The 20,129-nt window shown below is 39.2% G+C and overlaps 2 protein-coding genes across 2 annotated transcripts in view; both read right to left on the bottom strand.

Moving 5' to 3' along the window:
• SLC35F1 (solute carrier family 35 member F1) overlaps window positions 1-20,129 on the bottom strand; it is a 381,987-nt gene that overhangs the window by 154,364 nt on the left and 207,494 nt on the right. The gene's annotated exons all lie outside the window — the stretch shown is intronic.
• LOC130855852 (dnaJ homolog subfamily C member 2-like) lies at window positions 7,322-9,265 on the bottom strand. The gene is given in 3 exon segments (XM_057739873.1): window positions 7,322-7,474; window positions 7,477-7,962; window positions 7,965-9,265. Coding segments are annotated over 3 exon segments (1,857 nt in total). The 5' UTR covers window positions 9,202-9,265; the 3' UTR covers window positions 7,322-7,340.

The raw sequence follows: 20,129 nt of genomic DNA, 5'->3' as shown, positions 1-20,129 counted from the left end.
TCTGCAGGTTCGGGGATTAGCTGCAGACAAAGAGATCAGTCAGTAGCATTTGCCAAGGCCTGCTGGGTGCAGGTTATGAGAAAGAGATGTTTGGCCCCTACCTCCAAAAAGTGTAGAGGGGCACGGAACATAAGTAAGTGAAACTACTGTATCTGAATAGAGAACATGAAAATACCTACATACTCCAGTAAGTCTATATAAAATTACTAGAAGTTATCAGATATAATTTCAGTCTTTAAAATTAGGCAAAGCGTATGTCAGTCCCCATCTGACAATATACACACTAGTCTATATAAAACAGATAACTAAGAAGGACCTACTGTATAGCACAGGGAACTTGACTCAATACTCTAATGACCTATATGGGAAAAGAATCTAAAAAAAGAGTGGATATATGCATATGTACAACTGACTCACTTTACTGTAAACCTGAAACTAACACATTGTAAATCAGCTATACGCCAATAAAATTTTTTTTTTTTAAAAAGGATAAGGCAAATATGGAAAGGTTTCATGGAGAACACAGTTTTGAGTCCATTTTGCTTTTTTGTTTTAAATAGTGGAAGAGAGTTAATTGGTATTTTGAAGTTGGCATGTTATTCCAGGAAAAAAGAATGCTGTGCTGTCTCAGAAGCGGAGACCGACAGGCAGAACCACTGGGCTGGCGGGTGAGTATCGTAATCATAGCACAGACGGGTAAAGAGAGGTAAGAAGCAGAGGACCCTAAAGTGTAGCGTAGAGTTTTAATTCAGTAAGAACTATCCTTTGGAATTTCTGAGCAAGGGAAATGAAGTAAGCTCCTGCCATAATGGTCCCAGATTTCTCTGCTCATTCCATTAGTCAGATCCAAATCCTGCTGTATCACGGGGAAAAAGTTTCAGGAAGGAGCAAGATTGAAGAACCAGATGCTTCTGTGTAAGTGTGGCATCCTGAAATTCCATTAGCTTCATGGTACATCCACCTCTGACCATGGCATGTTAGATACATCTGTACTTTCATCTCAACATTGCAAAGCTGCAGGCTTTTAATACTTTGCTTCTTCAAATCTTCAGCATAGCTTTTTATGCATCTTTCAATATTATTTGTGGAATGTGCTTTAGCCTGTTGCCATCTTGCTTTTCTTGTGTAATCTTTACAGTGACAAGAAGAGGAGATTCTCTAGTAGTATAAGGATTTTATCATTTATTTATAAGTAAGAAATGCTACTTGAGGCTAATTAAACAATTATTATTACATTTACTGGAATTTTAAAAAACGTGATGGGTTGTATGACATTAAACATAACTCCCTTCCCTCCCCCCACAGGTTGCAGAAGTTATTTTTCTTCTATGGTTGCTTAGTTTTCTAATTGCTTGCTAACAGTATGTCAGGTAATATCTTAAGGCACACTGTACACTTAGAGCAAAGTCCACCCGTGATGAAAGTAGAAGTAAATGCATATTTATAATTGTCTTACTGACAGTTCCAAATTGTAGTTCATGTTTTGTTACATGTGATTAGACTTCACTGTGTTTGTTTTACTTTGCCATGTGGCTGATGGAGAATCCAAAAAAGAGGAGATACACGTATACCTATAGCTAATTCACTTTGCTGTACAGCAGAAACTAACACAACATTGTAAACAGCTATACTCCAATAAAAATTTTTTAAAAATTAACTTTGACATAAAAAAAAGAATAAGAGAAGTTTCAATTGAGCACCTTTTTTGGTTATTTATTTATGGTACATTTTGGTTTTTAATCTCTGTCTCTCAGCTTTTGTGTAGGAATCATTTTTAAGGCAACAATCCATTTTTAAGGCAAACTAAGCTTTGTGAAGCTTAGTTACTGGGATGATACAATCGCTAAATCCTTCAACCAGATTCACATAAACAGGCTACCATGAACCCCCTCTGACATCAGGACAGCCACTCCTCTGTCAAAGAATCTCATACACCTTAAAAGAGTCAACCATCCAAAGAAGCCAGTGACAAAAGACCACAGTTTACATGATTCCATTTTTGGCAAATCTACAGAGATGCAAGGAGATGGCTTGTTGCCAAGGGCTGGGGGATGGGGAGATTGAGAGGTGATAATTGAAGGGTGGGGGTTTCTTTTTGAGGTGATGGAATGTTTAAAAATTGACTGTGGTGTTAGTTGCACATATCTGTATACTAAATACCATATTCTAAAAAAACACTGAATTGTACACTTTAAATAGGTAAATTATACGGTATGTGAATTATATCTCCATAAAACTGTTACCAAAAGGAAAGAAAGAGAAAGAAGGAAGACAGGAATAAAAACAGATAAGGAAAAAAGATAAAGAAAAGAAAAATAAAATTACACAGCAGTTGAAAAAATTTGCAACCATCTGATGTACAAATTAAGAAATTGCACCAGGGTCAATTTATATGTTAAAAATTAGTCAAGCTTCCATGGGGTTGGGGGGCGGGGGATGAAGGGGAAGCTGGGACGAAGTGAGAGAGTAGCACAGACATATATATACTACCAACTGTAAAACAGATAGCTAGTGGGAAGTTGCTGTATAACAAAGGGAGATCAACTCGATGATGGGTGATGCCTTGGAGGGCCAGGACAGGGAGGGTGGGGGGGGGGAGTCGCGGGAGGGAGGGGATGTGGGGATATATGTACAAATACAGTTGATTCACTTTGGTGTACCTCATAAGCTGGTACAAGAGTGTAAAGCAATTATATTCCAATAAAGAGCTTAAAAAAAATGTCAAGCTTAATTATTTTCTTTTTTCCCCCTACATATAAAGTACTGATCCTATTTTCTTCCTGGATCCCAGGGGATCAACTTGTATTTTCCCTTAAGATGTATATTCTCACTTTGGAGACAACTGACTTGATATGTTTTTAATCCTTAGCTTGTAAGGTTAAAACTTTGGTCATCTTCCTTCAGAGAACCAGCATGGTGTCATAAAATAAGAATATGTTTTGAAAGGGATAGATCTGGATTTGGATCTTGACTCTGCCTCTAAGTAGCTGAAACTCATTTTCTTCATCAATAAAATAGGGATAACAGTATGTATCTCTGAGGGCTGTCATGAGGACTAAATGAGACAGCTGATATAAACTGCCTAATGCAGTATCTCACTCATGATAAACACTCAGAATGACAGCTCTCATTACATTTTAGCATACTTTGTAAGTACTAAATACTCTTATCGATTACTTGAATATATCTATATGATTGCATTATGATACAACGAGGAAAAAAAGTAGAGAAAATATTGCTAACATGCATCTCAGATTTATTTCCTTAAGTTCTGACTTATTAATTTATTCCTAACTATGGAAAGTTTAAAGGATTTCCGCTCTTCAGAAATTCGGGAAGGAAAGGAAAAAAAGAAAGAAAGGAAAAAGAGAAAGAAAGGAAAAAAGAAATGAGGAATTTTTGAAGAGTCTTACGTGATGTGACTATTATGAAACTAACACCTTAGTTTTAAATAAGAATTTCTGATTTGAATTCCACACTTGCTAATATCTTCTTGGAGATTAGGAAAGAGATGACTGCATTTTTTAGGCCAACTGTGTTGCTGTCTTTTTTCTTGATGCATTTTTAAATGACTTTGACATTTCTCATTACAGAATGCTTTTAACTTTGCATTTTGAATTATGGTAGTGAACCCTGAGGCCAAATGGCAAACATTTAACTTTAAAATCTATTGAATAAATAAAAACAAAGAAAGTACACAAATGGACTGGTGACTCACTTTCTTTAAAAATAAAGACCCATGTCAAATTCCATTATTTTAGCACATACTTACCAAATTTGTATGCATGAAGTGTAGTGTATTTGAAGGAGAGCAAATTGGGAAAATTAGATTCCACTAAGTGCTGAACTTCTCCACACACAATTAAAATCTGCTTGAAAAATGTATAATCAACTGAGATCATCAATTATGTCTTTTACTTGGAAGAACTTGCAGGAAACTCGGGATAAATAAACAGGGAAGCCATGCCTCATTTCAGAAGACAAATATATCTGGCTTTTGCTTTCAAGTCCTAAAAGGATTCTCTGAGTGGAGACTAGCTGACATTTTTCCATCTCATTCTTTGCATCAAAAGATGACTCCAACTGCCCCATCACAAGGATTTGACAATAAAGGAGTAATTTCATCTCAGTACTTCTGACACACTATCTTGAAAAACAACTCAAAATTACATCAAAATCCAATTTTTGCAACACGGGCTAGACAAAATTTATTCTAGAGGGAAAGGTCTTCTGAAAGAGTGAACATTGGTTATTTACCATAATTACATACCATATATTTAAGAAATTTGACCTGTTGAAATTTCTACTATAGGGATGATTCTAATTAAAAAAAAAAAAAAACTCTTATCACCACTCTTGCTTCAGGATTAAAAGAGGAAAAGGCATTTAGAAGATCAGAAGGAAGGGATGTCTTTAAATGGGAAATACCGAAAGGTTCTCAGCTGCCTTTAAGATGGAAGAGGACAGAAGGATAGACTGAGGGGTGAGGGGTCGCGAGGGGACCTCCTGAGGCAGGCAATCTAAGGAGGATTTTTAAATTTTTAAGACTTGAGGCAGGAGTGGGGGCTAGTGGAAAAAGAAAAAATAACAATATTACATTAATGGATTTGTTCAAGGACGACTCAGGTTGGTTCATAAGGTACAAAATGTTCCAACTGTTTTAAAAGGTGCTAAGACTGAGCATTATAGTAAACAGGCCAAACAGAAATATCAGGCAGATTACAAACCAACGGTGCTATAGTGACTTTTATTCTGAAAATGAGCCTTCTCATTAAATTCATCTTCTGTATAAAAGAGATCAGCCTATTCTTATAAGTGGAGTGGCTGCCGAGGCTATGACTGAAAACCAGTCTCAGGCCCTCAGGTCGTGTTCTTTAAGAACAAGGAAGAAAAGAAAAATGCAGGGTCACTTATGTAAACACAAACTGCACACTCACACTCTCCTCCTTGAGCTCACTGTGAAATGTTGAAGTCATGAGGTATGCTCTGCGACACCCGGCCAGGTGAAATCCAGTCCCCAGAGTAGGAAGGGACAAGGCGGGGTGCCTTCCTAACCTTCCTCATGGCTTCAGTCTGGTCCGGCCCTTTCACAACGGAGACTGCTGGGGAAAGCGGTCACTTACTGTCTCCGACAGAAACCATTTACAAACCACCTTTCCTTCCTTTTCAAGATTTGGGCAAATCCAAGCAATTTCAGATCTTTCACACATTTCACCTAGCTCACCTGTGTCACTCAGAAAAGGCTGCAGTGGGCTTCCCTGGTGGCGCAGTGGTTAAGAATCTGCCTGCCAATGCAGGGGACACGAGTTCGAACCCTTGTCCGGGAAGATCCCACATGCAGCGGAGCAACTAAGCCCGTGTGCCACACCTGCTGAAGCCTGTGTGCCTAGAGCCTGTGCTCCACAACAAGAGAAGCCACCACAATAAGAAGACTGTGAACCACAACGAAGAGCAGCCCCGCTCTCCACAACTACAGAAAGCCTGGGCACAGCAACAGACTCAATGCAGCCAATAAATAAAGAAATAAATAAAATTAAAAAGAAAGAAAGAAAGAAAAGGGTGCAACAATGTGTCCAAACTGTCCAAGGCACAGAGGGCATCCAATGAGTATGTGGCAAACTACGAAAGAAGACAATGTTAAGATTTTGATGTTAAGATTTTATCTTTAAAATTAAAAAAAAAAACAAATGGGAATGGCCTCATTCAATTTTTTAAAGTTCCACTAACAGGAAAATTAAGTACAACTTCAAGAGCTAAAAAGAAACGCTCCAATTTTAATTCTAACAATTTTTTTTTTCTTTGCTAAAGGCATATTTCCTATCTCCCCACCTCGCCTCCAGCCTGACTTCGTGAAACCGCCTCAGGCTCTTTAGATAAAACAGCTGCAGTGATGCAGCCTGGTGGTTGGGAGCAACGCTGAGGTGCTAGCACAGCTCCAGCACACGGGTAAACCAACAGGGCACAGGGCTCCCCGTCTGCTTGTGAATGCCTCGCCTATACGCAATTTGGGATCAAGAAAATATAGGGAAATAACACTGTTATCCCCCTTTGTTTCTTGAATCACAGAAGCATATAGCCTTGGAGGATTTCTGCTACATTAAACTGATCCTGGCCACCAACAACCCAACAGACAGCACTACAGCTCTCCTGAAAAATGAGTTAAGTTGGTGTCCTTCCAGCAGTACTTACATAGGACTCACGTGGGGCCAGGCCCTTTAAGACTGTGTTAGTAACACCAATTGTATCCCAGTACAGCACGTCTCCTCAATGGAAAAACAGTTTCCAGACACTTTAGTATTTTGAACCACAGCATTCCTAAAGAGGAGAGTTTCAAATGCCATCACTGGTTCTCCTGACACTCTAAAGTTTTGTTTTCGTTTTTGCTTCCCCCCACCCCCAGTTTTATTGAGGTATGACTGACAAATAAAAACTGTATATATTTTGGTTATACAATGTGATTTTTTAAAGGTGTAGAACTTGATGATTTAACTTATGTATACATTGTGAAACGATTGCCACTACCAAGTTAATTAACACATCCACCACCCCACTGTTACCTTTGTGTGTGTGTAATGAGAACCCTTAAGATCTACTCTCTTAGCAAGTGTCAAGTATGAGTACAGTATTAACTATAATCACCAGGCTGTGCATTAGATCCTCAGAACTTATTCACCTTATAACTGAAAGTTTCTACCCTTTGACCAGCATCTCTCCATTTCTACCCTCCAGCCCCTGGCAACCAGTATTCTACTCTCTGGTTTTATGAGTTCAGCTTTTTTAAAATTTCACATATCAGTGAAGTCATACAGCATCTGTCTTTCTCTGTCCGGCTTTTTTCACTCAGCATAATGTCCTCTAGCTTCATCCATGTTGTCGTAAATGGCAGGATTTCCCTCTCTTTTATGGCTCAACAGTATTCCATTATATATATATATATACACATATATAATATAATAATATATACATATTGTGGCTATTGTGGATAATGTTGCAATGGACATGGGAGTGCAGACAGATCTTTAAGATACTAATTTCATTTCCCTTGGATATGCACCCAAATGTGGGATTACTGGGTCATATGGTAGTTCTATTTTTAATTATCTGAGGAACCTCCATATTGTCATATTGCTTTCCATAATGAAGGTACAAAGTTATATTCCTATCAACAGTGTACAAGGGTTCCCTTTTCTCTACATCCTTGCCAACACTTGTGATCTCTTGTCTTTCTGATAACAGACATCCAAACAGGTGTGAGGTGATATCTCATTGTGGTTTTTTTTTTTTTGTACAGTATTTTCAGTTTTATTATAAAAATGCACACACAACAAAGATTGTCACAGTCATTTCTTGCCTCTACTTGCATTCAGCACTTGCTCTTGCGCAGCTTTCTTTGCTTTTACCATTTCGACAAGTTCCTTATATCGTTTCATGCAGTCCTTCTTTGTCCTGCCAGGTACTGCTTCTGCTATTTTTGCCATCTTTCAGGTGTATTTACTGGGTACGTTTTCAAAGCTTGTTCCAAAAGCTTCTGTTCTTCTGTTGTCCAAGGGGTGAAATCTGTGCATGGACCTTCAAATCGTTCTGAAGGTGTTGCATTGTCTGCTTGAGGCACCACGCCACGTTCTTTTTTAAACTTATCAAAAGCCTTTTTGTTTATGTCATCTTTTTGATGAGGGTCAAGTTTTTGAAGACTCTTCGCTTTGCCAATAACATCTTTGGCTGTTCTCTTGACTCCAGAAGAAGAATGTATGTTCATGTAATTAGCAATAACTTCCCATCTTGAATTTGTTCCAGCAGGGAAGAGATTCACAGCTTTAATTAATAATTGCAGATCATCTTCTGACCAGTGTTTACTGCCATTTCCACCTCCACCAGTTGATTTCTCTGCATTCTTAGATGCTTGTCGCATACGAGCCTCAGCTTCCTCTTTCTCTTTTCTAATTTGCTCATTTATTTCTTCTGTTTTTCCAGAGCAGCCTTTCCTACTTCTTTTGTAGATGATGTGAGTGTTTCATTCAAGCACTGTAAACTTGCTAGTTCAAGTCGATCACAAAGTTTTTCTACTTCTTCCATCATTTTAACACGTTTGGCCTCATTGTCAGAAAAGTGATTCCAGGTCTTGCGTGAGTTTCGAAGTTTTTGCCTTTCCTTCTTAATGGCTTTTTTCTGGATATCTTTTTCCTTCTTTGCCAATAATGCTTGTTGTCTAACTTCCTCTTCTTCTTTCTCCTTTGCTAAGCGAGCAGCTTCTAATTCAGCTTGTCTTTGTTTCTCTTTAGCTTCTTGCTCCTTTCGTTTTGCCTCTGCTTTTGCTTTCTTTTCTGCTTCTTTCTTGGCTTTTTCTTCTTCCTTAAATTTTTTTATCCTTGGATCACAGCTATATGCATTATCAACTAATGTTCTTATTCTGTTCATTTCTTCTTTTTTCCTTTGGGCCCTTGTTGCTCTGTTCTGCTTTTCAATCCATCTCCTTTCATCACGACATTCTGCTTTTCCTTTCTCTTCTTCATCTAAATAAGAAAATTCTCTCCAAGAATCAAAATTATACCAGAAAGAATAAAATGCATCTACATCTTCAAATGATGAATTCATATCACCAAGTTTAGGGACATTTTTTTTATTTGACCACCTGGAATTCCTTTCAAACACTGGGGAAAACACTTCGAAGAAATTGTCCTTTGCTTCGCTTTTAGAAGGAACTGAATTATCAAAAGTAGGATCCACACTGTTAAATGCTCGTCTTTTCACTGGATCAGATAACATTTCATAAGCTTTAGTTATGCAAGTGAAGTAGTCATTGTCTCCTTCTTTTATTGGTTCACCAGCTGCTTTCCGTTTGTCTGGGTGATGTTTTAAAACCATTGCTTTATGAGCTGCTTTAATCTGTCTCTGTGTAGCTTTGTACCTTACATGGCCCAGTCCAAGTACTGCATAATGATCTTGGTTCTTCCAGTCTTTGGGATCAAGTGTTTTCAGCATAAGAAACTCTTTTAACTGCAATTCTTCATCTTCTGACTCCTCTGATAACTCTTTCTTATCCTCCAGTTCCTGAAAAGAGGCAGAAGCATTTCTGTTTCTCCTCTTAACAAAAGCTTCAAGCCATCTTCCCACAGGTTCAACTTGACAGAGTGTTGAGGCAGAGGTCAGAGCGTGGGTGATGGCGGTGCCCTGGCCGTCCACAGCGCTTGGCAGGAGCAGCATGATGGCGCCGGAGCCAGCCCCTCGGGCGCAGCGGCTCGTGTCCCAGGCGGAGGGCGCTCAGAGTCCTTCTACCTCAAACTCCCCGTCTGAGCCTCGCGCCTCGGCTCTACGGTGTCCAGGAACCGGCGCATGGAGACAACCAATAACTACTTGCGGGATCTCACTGGGTTTTGATTTGCATTTCCTCCATGATTAATTATGTTGAGCACCTTTATATACCTGTTGACCATCTGTATATCTTCTTTGGAAAAATGTCTATTCAGGTCCTTTGCTCATTTTTAAAAAATTGGTTTTTGTTTGGTTTTGGTTTTTGTTTTTTTACTATTGCATTGCATGAGTTCCTTGCATATTGATATTTTGGATATTAACCCCCTTTATCAGATATACGATTTGCAAATATTTTCTCCCATTCTGCAGATTGCCTTTTCATTTTGTTGACTGTTTCCTTTGCTGTGCAGAAGCTTTTTAGTGTGATGTAGTCCCCACTTATTTTTGCTTTTGTTGCCTGAGCTTTTGGAATGACACCTTGAAGTTTTAATAGTGACTGTGACAGTGATTTGAATAGAGTCTGAATATCATTTCTTTTCCTTTATTGATCTATTGACATGTGTGTGTCTGATGGAAAACAAAGGAGGGGCTAAAAAGATCTCGGTTTTAGAGGTATAAGTGAATTGATACCTGAAGTACCTGTTTCCCCAGCACACAGTCTGCCACAGAGATTCAGTTCAAGCGGCTTGTGTGTGGCATGCATAATGATGGACACATTTTGCTTCCCTTAGAGCTCCTGAGGCCTAGTTAGTTTATGCGTGAAATGGATTACTTTGGATAGACTACTGCAGGGCTAAATAACTTCACTACATCTTTAAAGTAAAAACAGCAAGTAAAATGAATCAGGTGCAACATCTAAAATGATGTATGCATTCTGCTGAATATAACTGAACTCTAATTAAATTACTTGGAGCAAGATAAATTAGATTATTTTTCAAGCACATTTTAGATAAACCTAATGAAGTTCTATGAGTACGAAAGGCAGAATGGGCTTTGTTTAATGACTCCGTTGCTGATATATTTGCTTAGAATGAACAAGAGGTCAGATTGACCTTGGGTCATTTCTTCCTTGAGTGAGATAGATATTACATTAACTTCAGAAAGAGTGGCTAAAAAGAGACTAGGATTACTTTATGTTGATAGTGAAATAATTTATTGAGGCATTTATTTACGTGGGTTTCCCCCTATATTTTTTTTTTCTCAGGCTTTGAGTTCCCTGGTATAGAACTGTTTCTACTGGGAAGGAAAACAGAGGACTAAAAGCAGAGGGCTAAATTTGTCTCTTGAATCCCATGGAGTGGATTGTGTTCGGAGTAAGGAAGGCAGGCAGCTAAAGAGAGGAGGGACAGAAGTATCAAGCTGGGGGAAGAGTTCCCAAGACTAGGGTAGGTTCTACAAGTGAAATGGACCCAGAACTATCCCCTCATGCCACTCTGGGGAGGGAAAGGGCGCAGACATCTGGGTGCATTGGCTTGGTAAACCATGCAGGGAAGCTATATCCCAGGAACCAGGGCTCCTAGCCTGAACAGATTTCTGTACCCACGGGTAGCATAAAACCCGCAAAGCTTCTGGATTCCAAGGGACAGTGCAAGCTTGGAAAATATGCATACTGGTCGTCCAGTGTGTTCTGATATGCATGAGAGCCTGAGTCATCCGTGTGGCCCTAAAGGAATGGATGGGATTGGAAGGAGTGGGATGCCAGGGTTTGGGGTGAATTGGGAATGAGGAAAGGGAAGCCTTTCCCCAAATGGCTGAGAGAGAATTTCCTCTGAGTCCAGAGCCAAGACACCTGGTGTCAGATTTGATTTGTTTTGTGGAAACTTGTGGAACAGAAGGTCTCAATTCCTTCCACTCTTGGAAAAGCTTACTTTCCTTTTGGTTCACTAAGAAGTCATTCGTGAGTAAGGCATCTTGTTTCCCCCAAATACTCTTTTCCTCCTCCTTTGGAAATGCTTGGAATTTTATTATGGGGATGCACTATAGTTTCTTTGACTTTGGGAGAGGGTGACAAGTTAAGTCTGAGAGGATGGGGAAGGGGCAGAAAAGAAGGGTTCACAAAGCTAAAAGACACTCTAATTATGTGCTAACGGATGAATGAGGAGTAGACAGGATTATGTGTAATAATACCAAGAAAAATAGTGCTATTCATATGAAAATGATTCCTTTTTCTAAAACTACAACATATAAAAAATCAAAGGAGAATGGGTTAAGAAGCTGCAAACATGACTTAGCTATGAATGAATGGATACTGCTAATCTACATTCCAGTTCCATAGCCAATCTGAGGAAGGTGAGAAATGAGGTCCTTTGAAGAACGGAACATGATGGCTGCTATGATACATATTTCATAAAATGTTTTCTTAAGGAGTGTTCTCTTCAGCACATTCCCAATGCTGTCCGAGCTGATCAGGGAGAGAGATGAGAGGCGCCAGTTTTCTCATTAACTCACCCTTTCCTGTTTGGCACACAAACTTTTGGTTCAGTTGACAATCCCAAAACACATCTGCAAACATTTTCCTATTTGGTACGTATGGAAATATTTATTGAAAGTATATGAGTGGAAGTAGAGCAAGACTCCCGCACTGCTTTGGGAGTTTGTAAGAACAAAAAGGGGACGGGTGACAGTAGATGGATTAATGGGAGAAACAAGCCTCCATCCTCGACTAGCGTAAAAATTCCTTCAAGATATAAATACTGTGATTCAAGTATAATAAAATTAGAAACTGGAAGAAAAAATGTTTTATTCCCATCAAGGCATGCACGTTAGCATAGAGACCTAAAAGCTTCCAATAGAGACACTCAAATAGACCAGAGGGTATTTTTTAATGAGCTTTGCTAAATGTTCCAACACTGTGGAGACAATTCTATATCTACATCTCTTCAAAGATGAAACGAACATAGACATAGAACAGCATGTTTAATGGGTTAGTAACTATAGGTTACACACAAGACAAGGGTAGGGAGACATCCGAATTCTTCACAAATATTCTGACGTAAATGTAGACCATTGCTAACACCAGGAGAATTATAAAAAAAAAAAAAAAATAATGCTAACTTATAGCATAGCATGGCCAGCCAAGGGCAGGCAGTGGGGAGGAGATACTACGTGCTCACAGTAGGGCATCGTGGGGAAGGCGTCGTGAGAGAGACAGTCTTTGCGTGGTGGCGCTTGTTTGTCAATGCCAGTTCCTGCAATCGACACCATGGCAATGACCTAAGGGTTCCTGATCTTCTGTGTCCTTGTCTTCCCTGAAGCGCAGCACACAGAGTGAGAACCCAGGAAGCTCAGCCTTTCACAGGATTGTTGGCAGAAATGAATACCTGGCTTCTGGGCCTCTGAGGCACATCTAATTCAAGATCCCCCCACCCTCCAACTGTGTGAGGCAGGTGCTCGACACCTGATGCTATTTTCCCTCTACAGAAATATGTGGAAGAGAATTGGTGAGGGAATTACGTTGGAGAGAATATGAATTTTGTACAGGGTATTTAGTTGTGGTGTCAGAAATCGTCCAAATGTGCCATCCAAGCTCCAACTTCCCTTCACTATGGGCAGCAAAGGTCTTCAGAGGGTTTAGAAGCCAGCAGTATTTAATCGGTGCATGCTGGGACAGATGCTGAAATGCAACTGGACTGTGAGGCAAGTGGGAAGTTCAGCTGGCCCGCAGAGCAGCTAAGCCAAATGAGGGGCCTGGCAGGTCCTGCAACAACCAGCACAGATGGCCGGTATCGAACACCGAAATACTTCCGAGGGTGGAGATTTCACAGTGTTTCACTCCTCCCCTTTGTTTCATATGCATCTTGCTGTTAAACAGCATACACAGTATTTCTGCTGTAGAAACATAATAGAGAGTTCAAGCAGCATTAACCTTTCTTGAATAGTATTTTAGAGAGAATGCTATGATTGGCAAAGAGTCTATAACCTGGAGAATAATTTTGAAAGATAGAAGGATTATTAACTTTTCAGTTTATTCGCATGCTAGTAATTAAGAGCCATACTTGAAATGTGGCTATTTTGAGTTTTAATGGTTCTCTGGTAAACTTGTATCCTGAGCACGCTTATCCACTAAAGGTGGGGGTGTGGACGCCTCTCAAAGTGCCTAGCATGGTCCATGGCTATTTTGGAAAAACACATCGTAGTAAAGGCCATACTCATAAGCCAAGCACATACTTATAAGCCCACAGACAGGTGACATTCTTGTCCTTGATCTCTACCTACTTGACTTTCTTCACCTACTGATTTAGCCTTTGCATATATAACCTCTGTTAAGAAGTAAGCTTTCCAAATTCGTCCCTCACTTTGAGGAACAGAACGGGAAGTCAAGATTTAAATTTTAATCCTTGGTTTGACAAAATGAAAGACAAAACGTGAAGAAGAGAAAGAAGGAGGAGAAGGAAGAGCAGGAGGAGAAAGAGGAGGAGGAAGAGGAAGAAGAGGAAGGAAGAGGAGGAAGCAGCACAGATCCCGATGTTCACGTCTGCTGGTCTCTAAAACTGCAGTTCTGAGCCACTCTCCAGGTGTGCACATCTTGGAGGGCTTCTCTTTCATCTGGGGTCATTAGATTTTTCTAGTCTCTGGCTGCACACCCGAGGAAAGGCCTGCCTCATAGGGTCTTACTCAGAAAACAGAGACAAACAGAGCACTGCTGCCCACATCAAGTCACCTTGGTATAGATCTCGGTTTCAAATTCACCTTGGGATTGCATTTAATAAACTCTATATCATGTGGGCTCATTCTGGGACTCAACACTATTTACTATCAGCCTTCATCAACCACCTGCTGCTGTGAGCAGCTCATTTGCAGACCAGCACATGTCTCCTGGCTCTCATGCCCCCAGAGTGCTGAATCAGAGCTGGAAACAGTCAACAGCATTTCTAATCCCCTGTCTCCAACTGCACTTGACAGATGATAAATTCTCCTCCCAAAGGCCAGGAGGAGAATTTCCTAGTAAGTAATGAGATAACAGACTATAAAATGTAGCCAAACTACTTTCCTCTATGAAGCAAGACCTTGATCTTGTCCAACAACGTATTCTTCTTTAAGGCCTAAAACCCACCTTAAGCAGTTCACCTTTGAATATGGTACCGAGGGCTGTCCCGCAGAGGCACTCTCTTGTTTTTCTGATGATGCGGTAATCTGCTCCTCTTACGGATATATCTTTATTAACTTCAGATTTTATAAGGATTTGAACTTTCAAAAGTGGGTTGGTTTTCATCTTCTATAGAAAGGAGGCAGACAGATGGACATCCTCAAACACATGACACATTAAGGCTGCCTTGATGGTCTCAGAGACACTTAGGAAAGAGAGTTAGCAAGACACAAGGAAGGGATGGACAGGTGTTAACCAAGAAGTCTCTCCGTGGACAGAAAGGCCAATGCTTCCAAGATGCAGAGCACTAGATCTTTCAACAGGACCATGCCACGCAGCCACTGGACATGCAGTGAGCACCAAGGTGACGAGATGCTAGGCCAGAGACTCTGATTAGGAAGGTCAGAGAAGATGTGCGTGATCACCTCTAGCAGTTTAGTGGTCTATCAGTAAATCGAAGAATCCATTATTTTTGACCTTTAGAAAAGTCTGTAAGCAACACCAACAACACTGCCAATAACAAAATAGTGTCCTGGATCTCTGCATTACAAGGTCAAGAGGAAAAAAATCAAAACTCTTTTTCCTTGAGAGTTGAAGGCTGTTTTCTGTAAATTTAACTCCAAAATGAAAATCAAGAGAAAATGTTCTTCTCTCAGGTTATTCTGCACATTGAAATGTTTCTTTGCAGTAAAAATTGGCCTATTTTATTCTATCAGTATGATTAACCTTTCTATAAACTTGTTCTAGGTGGAAATTCATTTTTTCCTAGCCAGATATGTTGCCATTTACGCATCTAAAAGCTAGTTTTCGTGGAAAGAAATGACATTTTTTTAAGAATCTAAAAATACTTCTGTCACAATTTTGAAAAAAACCTTCTAAGTCAAGGCAAGAGTTTTCTGCTCATTCATTTCACTGGGAATGCATGCTTTTGCAGCTGAGTTTTATCTTTCATTCTTTTCTTTCTCTTGTCTCTTTTTCCCTTGCCATCAGGAGGTCCCGCCTAGAGAGCTCTATGGACCAGATCCTTCCCCTGGATTCAAGGGCAAATCACTGATCACTGACTCTAGGAAAACATCATTTCAACTGTAATGTAGAGACCTCTTGTTCAGATAAACCACACAACTCATGGATCTGTCCTTTCCAGAGATTCAGGTCCATTCTAGTCACATCTCATATCCAGATGCAATGTCCAGGGAAGCATATGGAGCTGTATGTCAACCTCCTTCTTCCCTCCACTGCAGGAACCACCCTCAGCCCCACGGCTGCCTCTCAGTCCTTTTTTTTCCCCAATCTCCATGCCTTCCTCTCAAAATAGCATGGGCTCTTGTATTGTCTTGACCATTCAAGAAACCCTGATAACTGTTGTGGCCAAGGAGATAGTGAGGTAATATGCCAACTTTTCGGCATTTCAAAAGATGGTAGGTAAAGGGAGTAAGGCAGAACGCAATAAAAAGGAATGGCTATAATAGTGGAACTTGACAAATTAGTGGAAGATACGGTTTAGAACAGAGCCTTCCACATACTGCTCAAATCATAGCCTATGGGGAAATATCTTGGAGCAGCTATGTGTCATAGAATGAAAGAGAATAAAATGTCTCTACTCAATTATTCTTCACCGAGAGAAACAAGTCATTTTGGGTATTTCAGTTCTTATCATATAGCAATAGTAATAATCATAATGATAACTTTTAAGCACTTATTAAGCACTTACTACATGCCAGGCACTCCAAAGTCTTCACATGTATTAATCCCACAACAATCCCACAAGATAGGTATTTTCATTCTCTCCATTTTACAGATGAAGAAATAGAGACACAAAATGGTTAAGTGACCTGCCCAAGATCATATAGCCAGCAAATGACAGAAACGTAATCCAACAGTCTAATTCCAGTGCGTGGGTCCTTAACCACAAACTATATGGCCATCCACAGACGGCTACAGATACACACACCACACAAGTGCTCACCAACATGTGTTACACTGCTTAATTGCACTGCTACTTTCATTTTACTTCATTATTTTTCTTTTTCATATATTTTGCACCCACTGTCTTCAATGTTACAATTCTTATGCCACTCTGATCCAAGGGCTATGATGTAGGATGTAGGACTAGGGAAGAAGAAAGGAAATGTGATCCATTCCCATAGACCTCAATCTGCCTGCTTGGGATTTTTAAAATAACACCTCATGAGCAAGGCCCATCTTTTGAATTATTTACTAAATCTGTTTATCCATTTTTTGAGGTCCTTACAAAACAATATTACTATAAAGAATGGATTATGTATCTGACACCTAGGGAGTCTATGGAGTTTTCTTAACAAAAGACTTAACCATATTTATGTGGTGTTACTTATTTCTATAAAAGCCTGTTTAAGAAAAGAAGACGATTCATCTTAGCATGAAGATGAAGTAATTCATCCGTAGGGTGACACACATTTTTTATATCAGTATATCTTTCCATATGTGTGTACTATAATATAGTATAGACTATTACTGTAACATAGTATAATGTCATATAATATAAAATGGCATATATTCAACTGTCTTTGATTGCCAGAATGCAAAATTTAGAGTTACTGCATCAGTATGCAAAACTTTCACCAACTCATACTCATGAAAGTAGAAAAGGTGACAGCACCCGTGTTTAAACAATGGGGCAAAACATCTCCTGCATTACTGACAGTGTTATATACTGATATACAACATATTCATACTCTTTGACACTTCCAGTAATCGCCTGAGAATGTATTACAAGGAAGTCATCCAAAAGATGGAAAAACTAGACTTGCATCACGACTATTATTCATAATGACAAAAAATTGGAAATGACCTAAATGTTATTATAACTTAATGGTTCATTAAGTTACAGTGCATCAACCTGATTGACTAGTAGGCAGCAATTTCATATCATTGGCAAAAGATTGCAGTGATATAAAAATGCTTAAAAGATAATGCCGAGTGAAAAACACTATAATAGAAATTGTTTAAAACTGCATAAAATTATTTTATGCATATCGACAGAGATGTTTTCTCTTTTTCGCTTTCTTTGTATATTACAACTTTGAAGGATGAATTTAAAAATTCTTACTTTTGAATCTAGTAAGCAATTTCAAATTACTTCGAATTAAGTTAATTGCAAAGTAATTTGAAATTGCAGGAAAAAATATTATTGTTAAAAAAAAATCTGTGTGTGTTTGAGGAAAGCGTGATATTGGGCCAATCAGCACATATGCCGACTATGCCTAACCTTTGACTTTAGCAAGACAGTGACATTTCACACTCCTGGTGCAAGGGCAATGTTTGCTACCTTTCCATGACACGCATTTTACAAAGATTAAATAGAAGGTTGTAATCTGAAGTAATTGCATGAAAAAATTCCTAAAGAAAACATAAAATATTTATAAAATCTCTACATTGCCCCTTCCTTTATTGGCTTTGGTTCTGTCACTTTTAATTAAATGATTTATGATCGCTGAGTCCCTTATTGTAACCCACCTCAAATCCTTTCTGAATGTAGCACAGTATAAATAGGTAAGAAATAATAATAGTGCTTCACACATACAAAGTAGCAGCCGTTCTCTGTGTATAAAACTGCACATAAAATTAAAAGAAAAGTTACTGCCTTAAGGGATATGTTTTTCCACACTTCCAAATATTTGGTATCATGTAATGTGATTGGCCAAGTGTTGTGCATTTGGTGTGATCGACCCAAAAAACTACTAATATCTTGTTCTTAAATTACAGCTTCCTTAGAAAGACAGCATTCTATACTAAACCAGACTCTCCACTGGTTTCTGAGAAGGGAACCATCTTTATTTTGCATATGAAGAAACTGAAGCACACATATTCTAAGAAGTCCGTCTAGAATAATAATAAGAGCTAAAATTTATTGAAACCATACTATGTGACAGGCACTGCACAGCCCGTTACAGGTACTAAGTCGTCTAATCTTCACAACAACCCGCTGAGGAAGGTACTATTGTTAAATTTCAGTTTACAGATGAAGAAGCCACTAAAGAGAGGTTAATATCTGCTCCAGGTTCAAGGTAGGAAGATAAATAGTTCAAATTGCTCATAACATAACGCTTAAAAAGTTCTAGGACCATAAAGTGTTTTGTAAATATCATGTAGTTTAGAAACCATAACCTACAGTATATGTAAGGAGATGGAGAGTTTGGAAAATTAATGGTGATACATCAGCGGCAACAGGCAATCTAGCAAGGAGAAAAATGAATGAAACTTACATAGTGTCCTTCTATTCAGTCAAGAAATTTCCAAAACATCATACAGCTCTTACAGCTATTAGATGGTGTCCCATATCATGCAGTATAAGGTCCTACATTTACCTGCATTATACATTATACGTAAATCGTCTCTTAAGTATGTAAAGACGGTTCCTTTGGCAGCATTGACTTAATATTCATCATACTTATCAAAATCAAGGTAGGGGCTTTCCTTCTGTCCTTAATTCTCCCCTATCTCTAATTCCCAGGCCTAATCCATTTGCAGCAACTCCTGTTGGTTTCCAAAACATCTCTCAAGTCCACCCCTTATCCCCACCACAACCGCCAATACCCTGGCCCAAGCCCCCATCCTTTCTCATCTAGATTCTGGGAATGCCCCTGGTCTCCCTGCTCCCACTATCTTCACCCCCACCCCCTTCAATCTATTCTCTGTCATACAACTAAAGGAATCTTTAGAAAATGCAAATCATAGTGCCTATATGCTCATATGCTTAAAAAGCCTTTGATGTTCTAAGCCCTCCTCTTTTCTCACTCTGCTCCAGCCTCTCTGGTCCCCAGACAGTGCCTCTGCACCTAGGCCTTTATGCCTTCCTCCTATTCCCACTGCTCAAAAGATGGCAGGTAAAGGCAGTAGGGGAAAACAATAAAAAGGAATGGCTATAATAGTGGGACCTGACAAATTAGTGGAAGATATGGTTGAGAACAGAGCCTTCCACATACTGCTCAAATCAAACCCTATGGGCACATATCTTGGAGTGGCTGTGTGTCACAAAGTGGAAAAATAAAATCTCTCTACTCAATTATTCTTTACTGAGAGAAGCAACTCATCTTGGATGTTTCAGTTCTTACATATCTCAGTTCTTATCGCCCCAGCTCTTTCCAGCCTTCCTAAACCATCTCAAGCAGCATCTCCTCAGAGAAGCCACTTCACATCTCCTCCACCTAAGCTGAGACCCTGTTATTATTATTCTTTATCACCACTCCCACTGATTTCCTCTACAGCACCAATAAAAATCCATAATTATTTGATTTATTCATCTGCTTACTTACTTATCATGTGGTTTCCCAACTAGACTCTTGGCTCCACGAGGAAAGAGACTGGGCATCCCCTGTGCACACGGCATCTTGTCTGCCCAGCACCTCACCCCTCACATGGGAGACCCTTAATAAATAGTCAATGAATGGATCAATAGCAATCTAGTGAAATATTTGAAAGGGAACAACGAGGGTGTTGAGCAGGTATTGCTTTACCATTTATTTTCATGAAATACCCAAAGTTAAAACACTGACGTTCAAAGATTTTTTTAGCCTAATGCAGCACTTATTAGGTGGCAGGCTCTTTTCTAAATATTTTATATGGATTAATTCATCTGATCCTAACAATAGGCCTCTAAGGAGAGTGTTATTTGTATCCTTCTTTCACAGATGAGACACCAGGCCCAGAAAAGACAGCGGTTGCTCATTAGTTAGTGAGGGGAACATCAGGACCATCATTTTTTTTTTTTAATTTTATTTTTTTGGGGGGGATATATATTTTTATTTATTTATTT

Source organism: Hippopotamus amphibius, chromosome 6, assembly GCF_030028045.1.
Source record: "Hippopotamus amphibius kiboko isolate mHipAmp2 chromosome 6, mHipAmp2.hap2, whole genome shotgun sequence".
Taxonomy (NCBI): domain Eukaryota; kingdom Metazoa; phylum Chordata; class Mammalia; order Artiodactyla; family Hippopotamidae; genus Hippopotamus; species Hippopotamus amphibius.
This window is presented reverse-complemented; position numbering and strand designations above follow the sequence as displayed.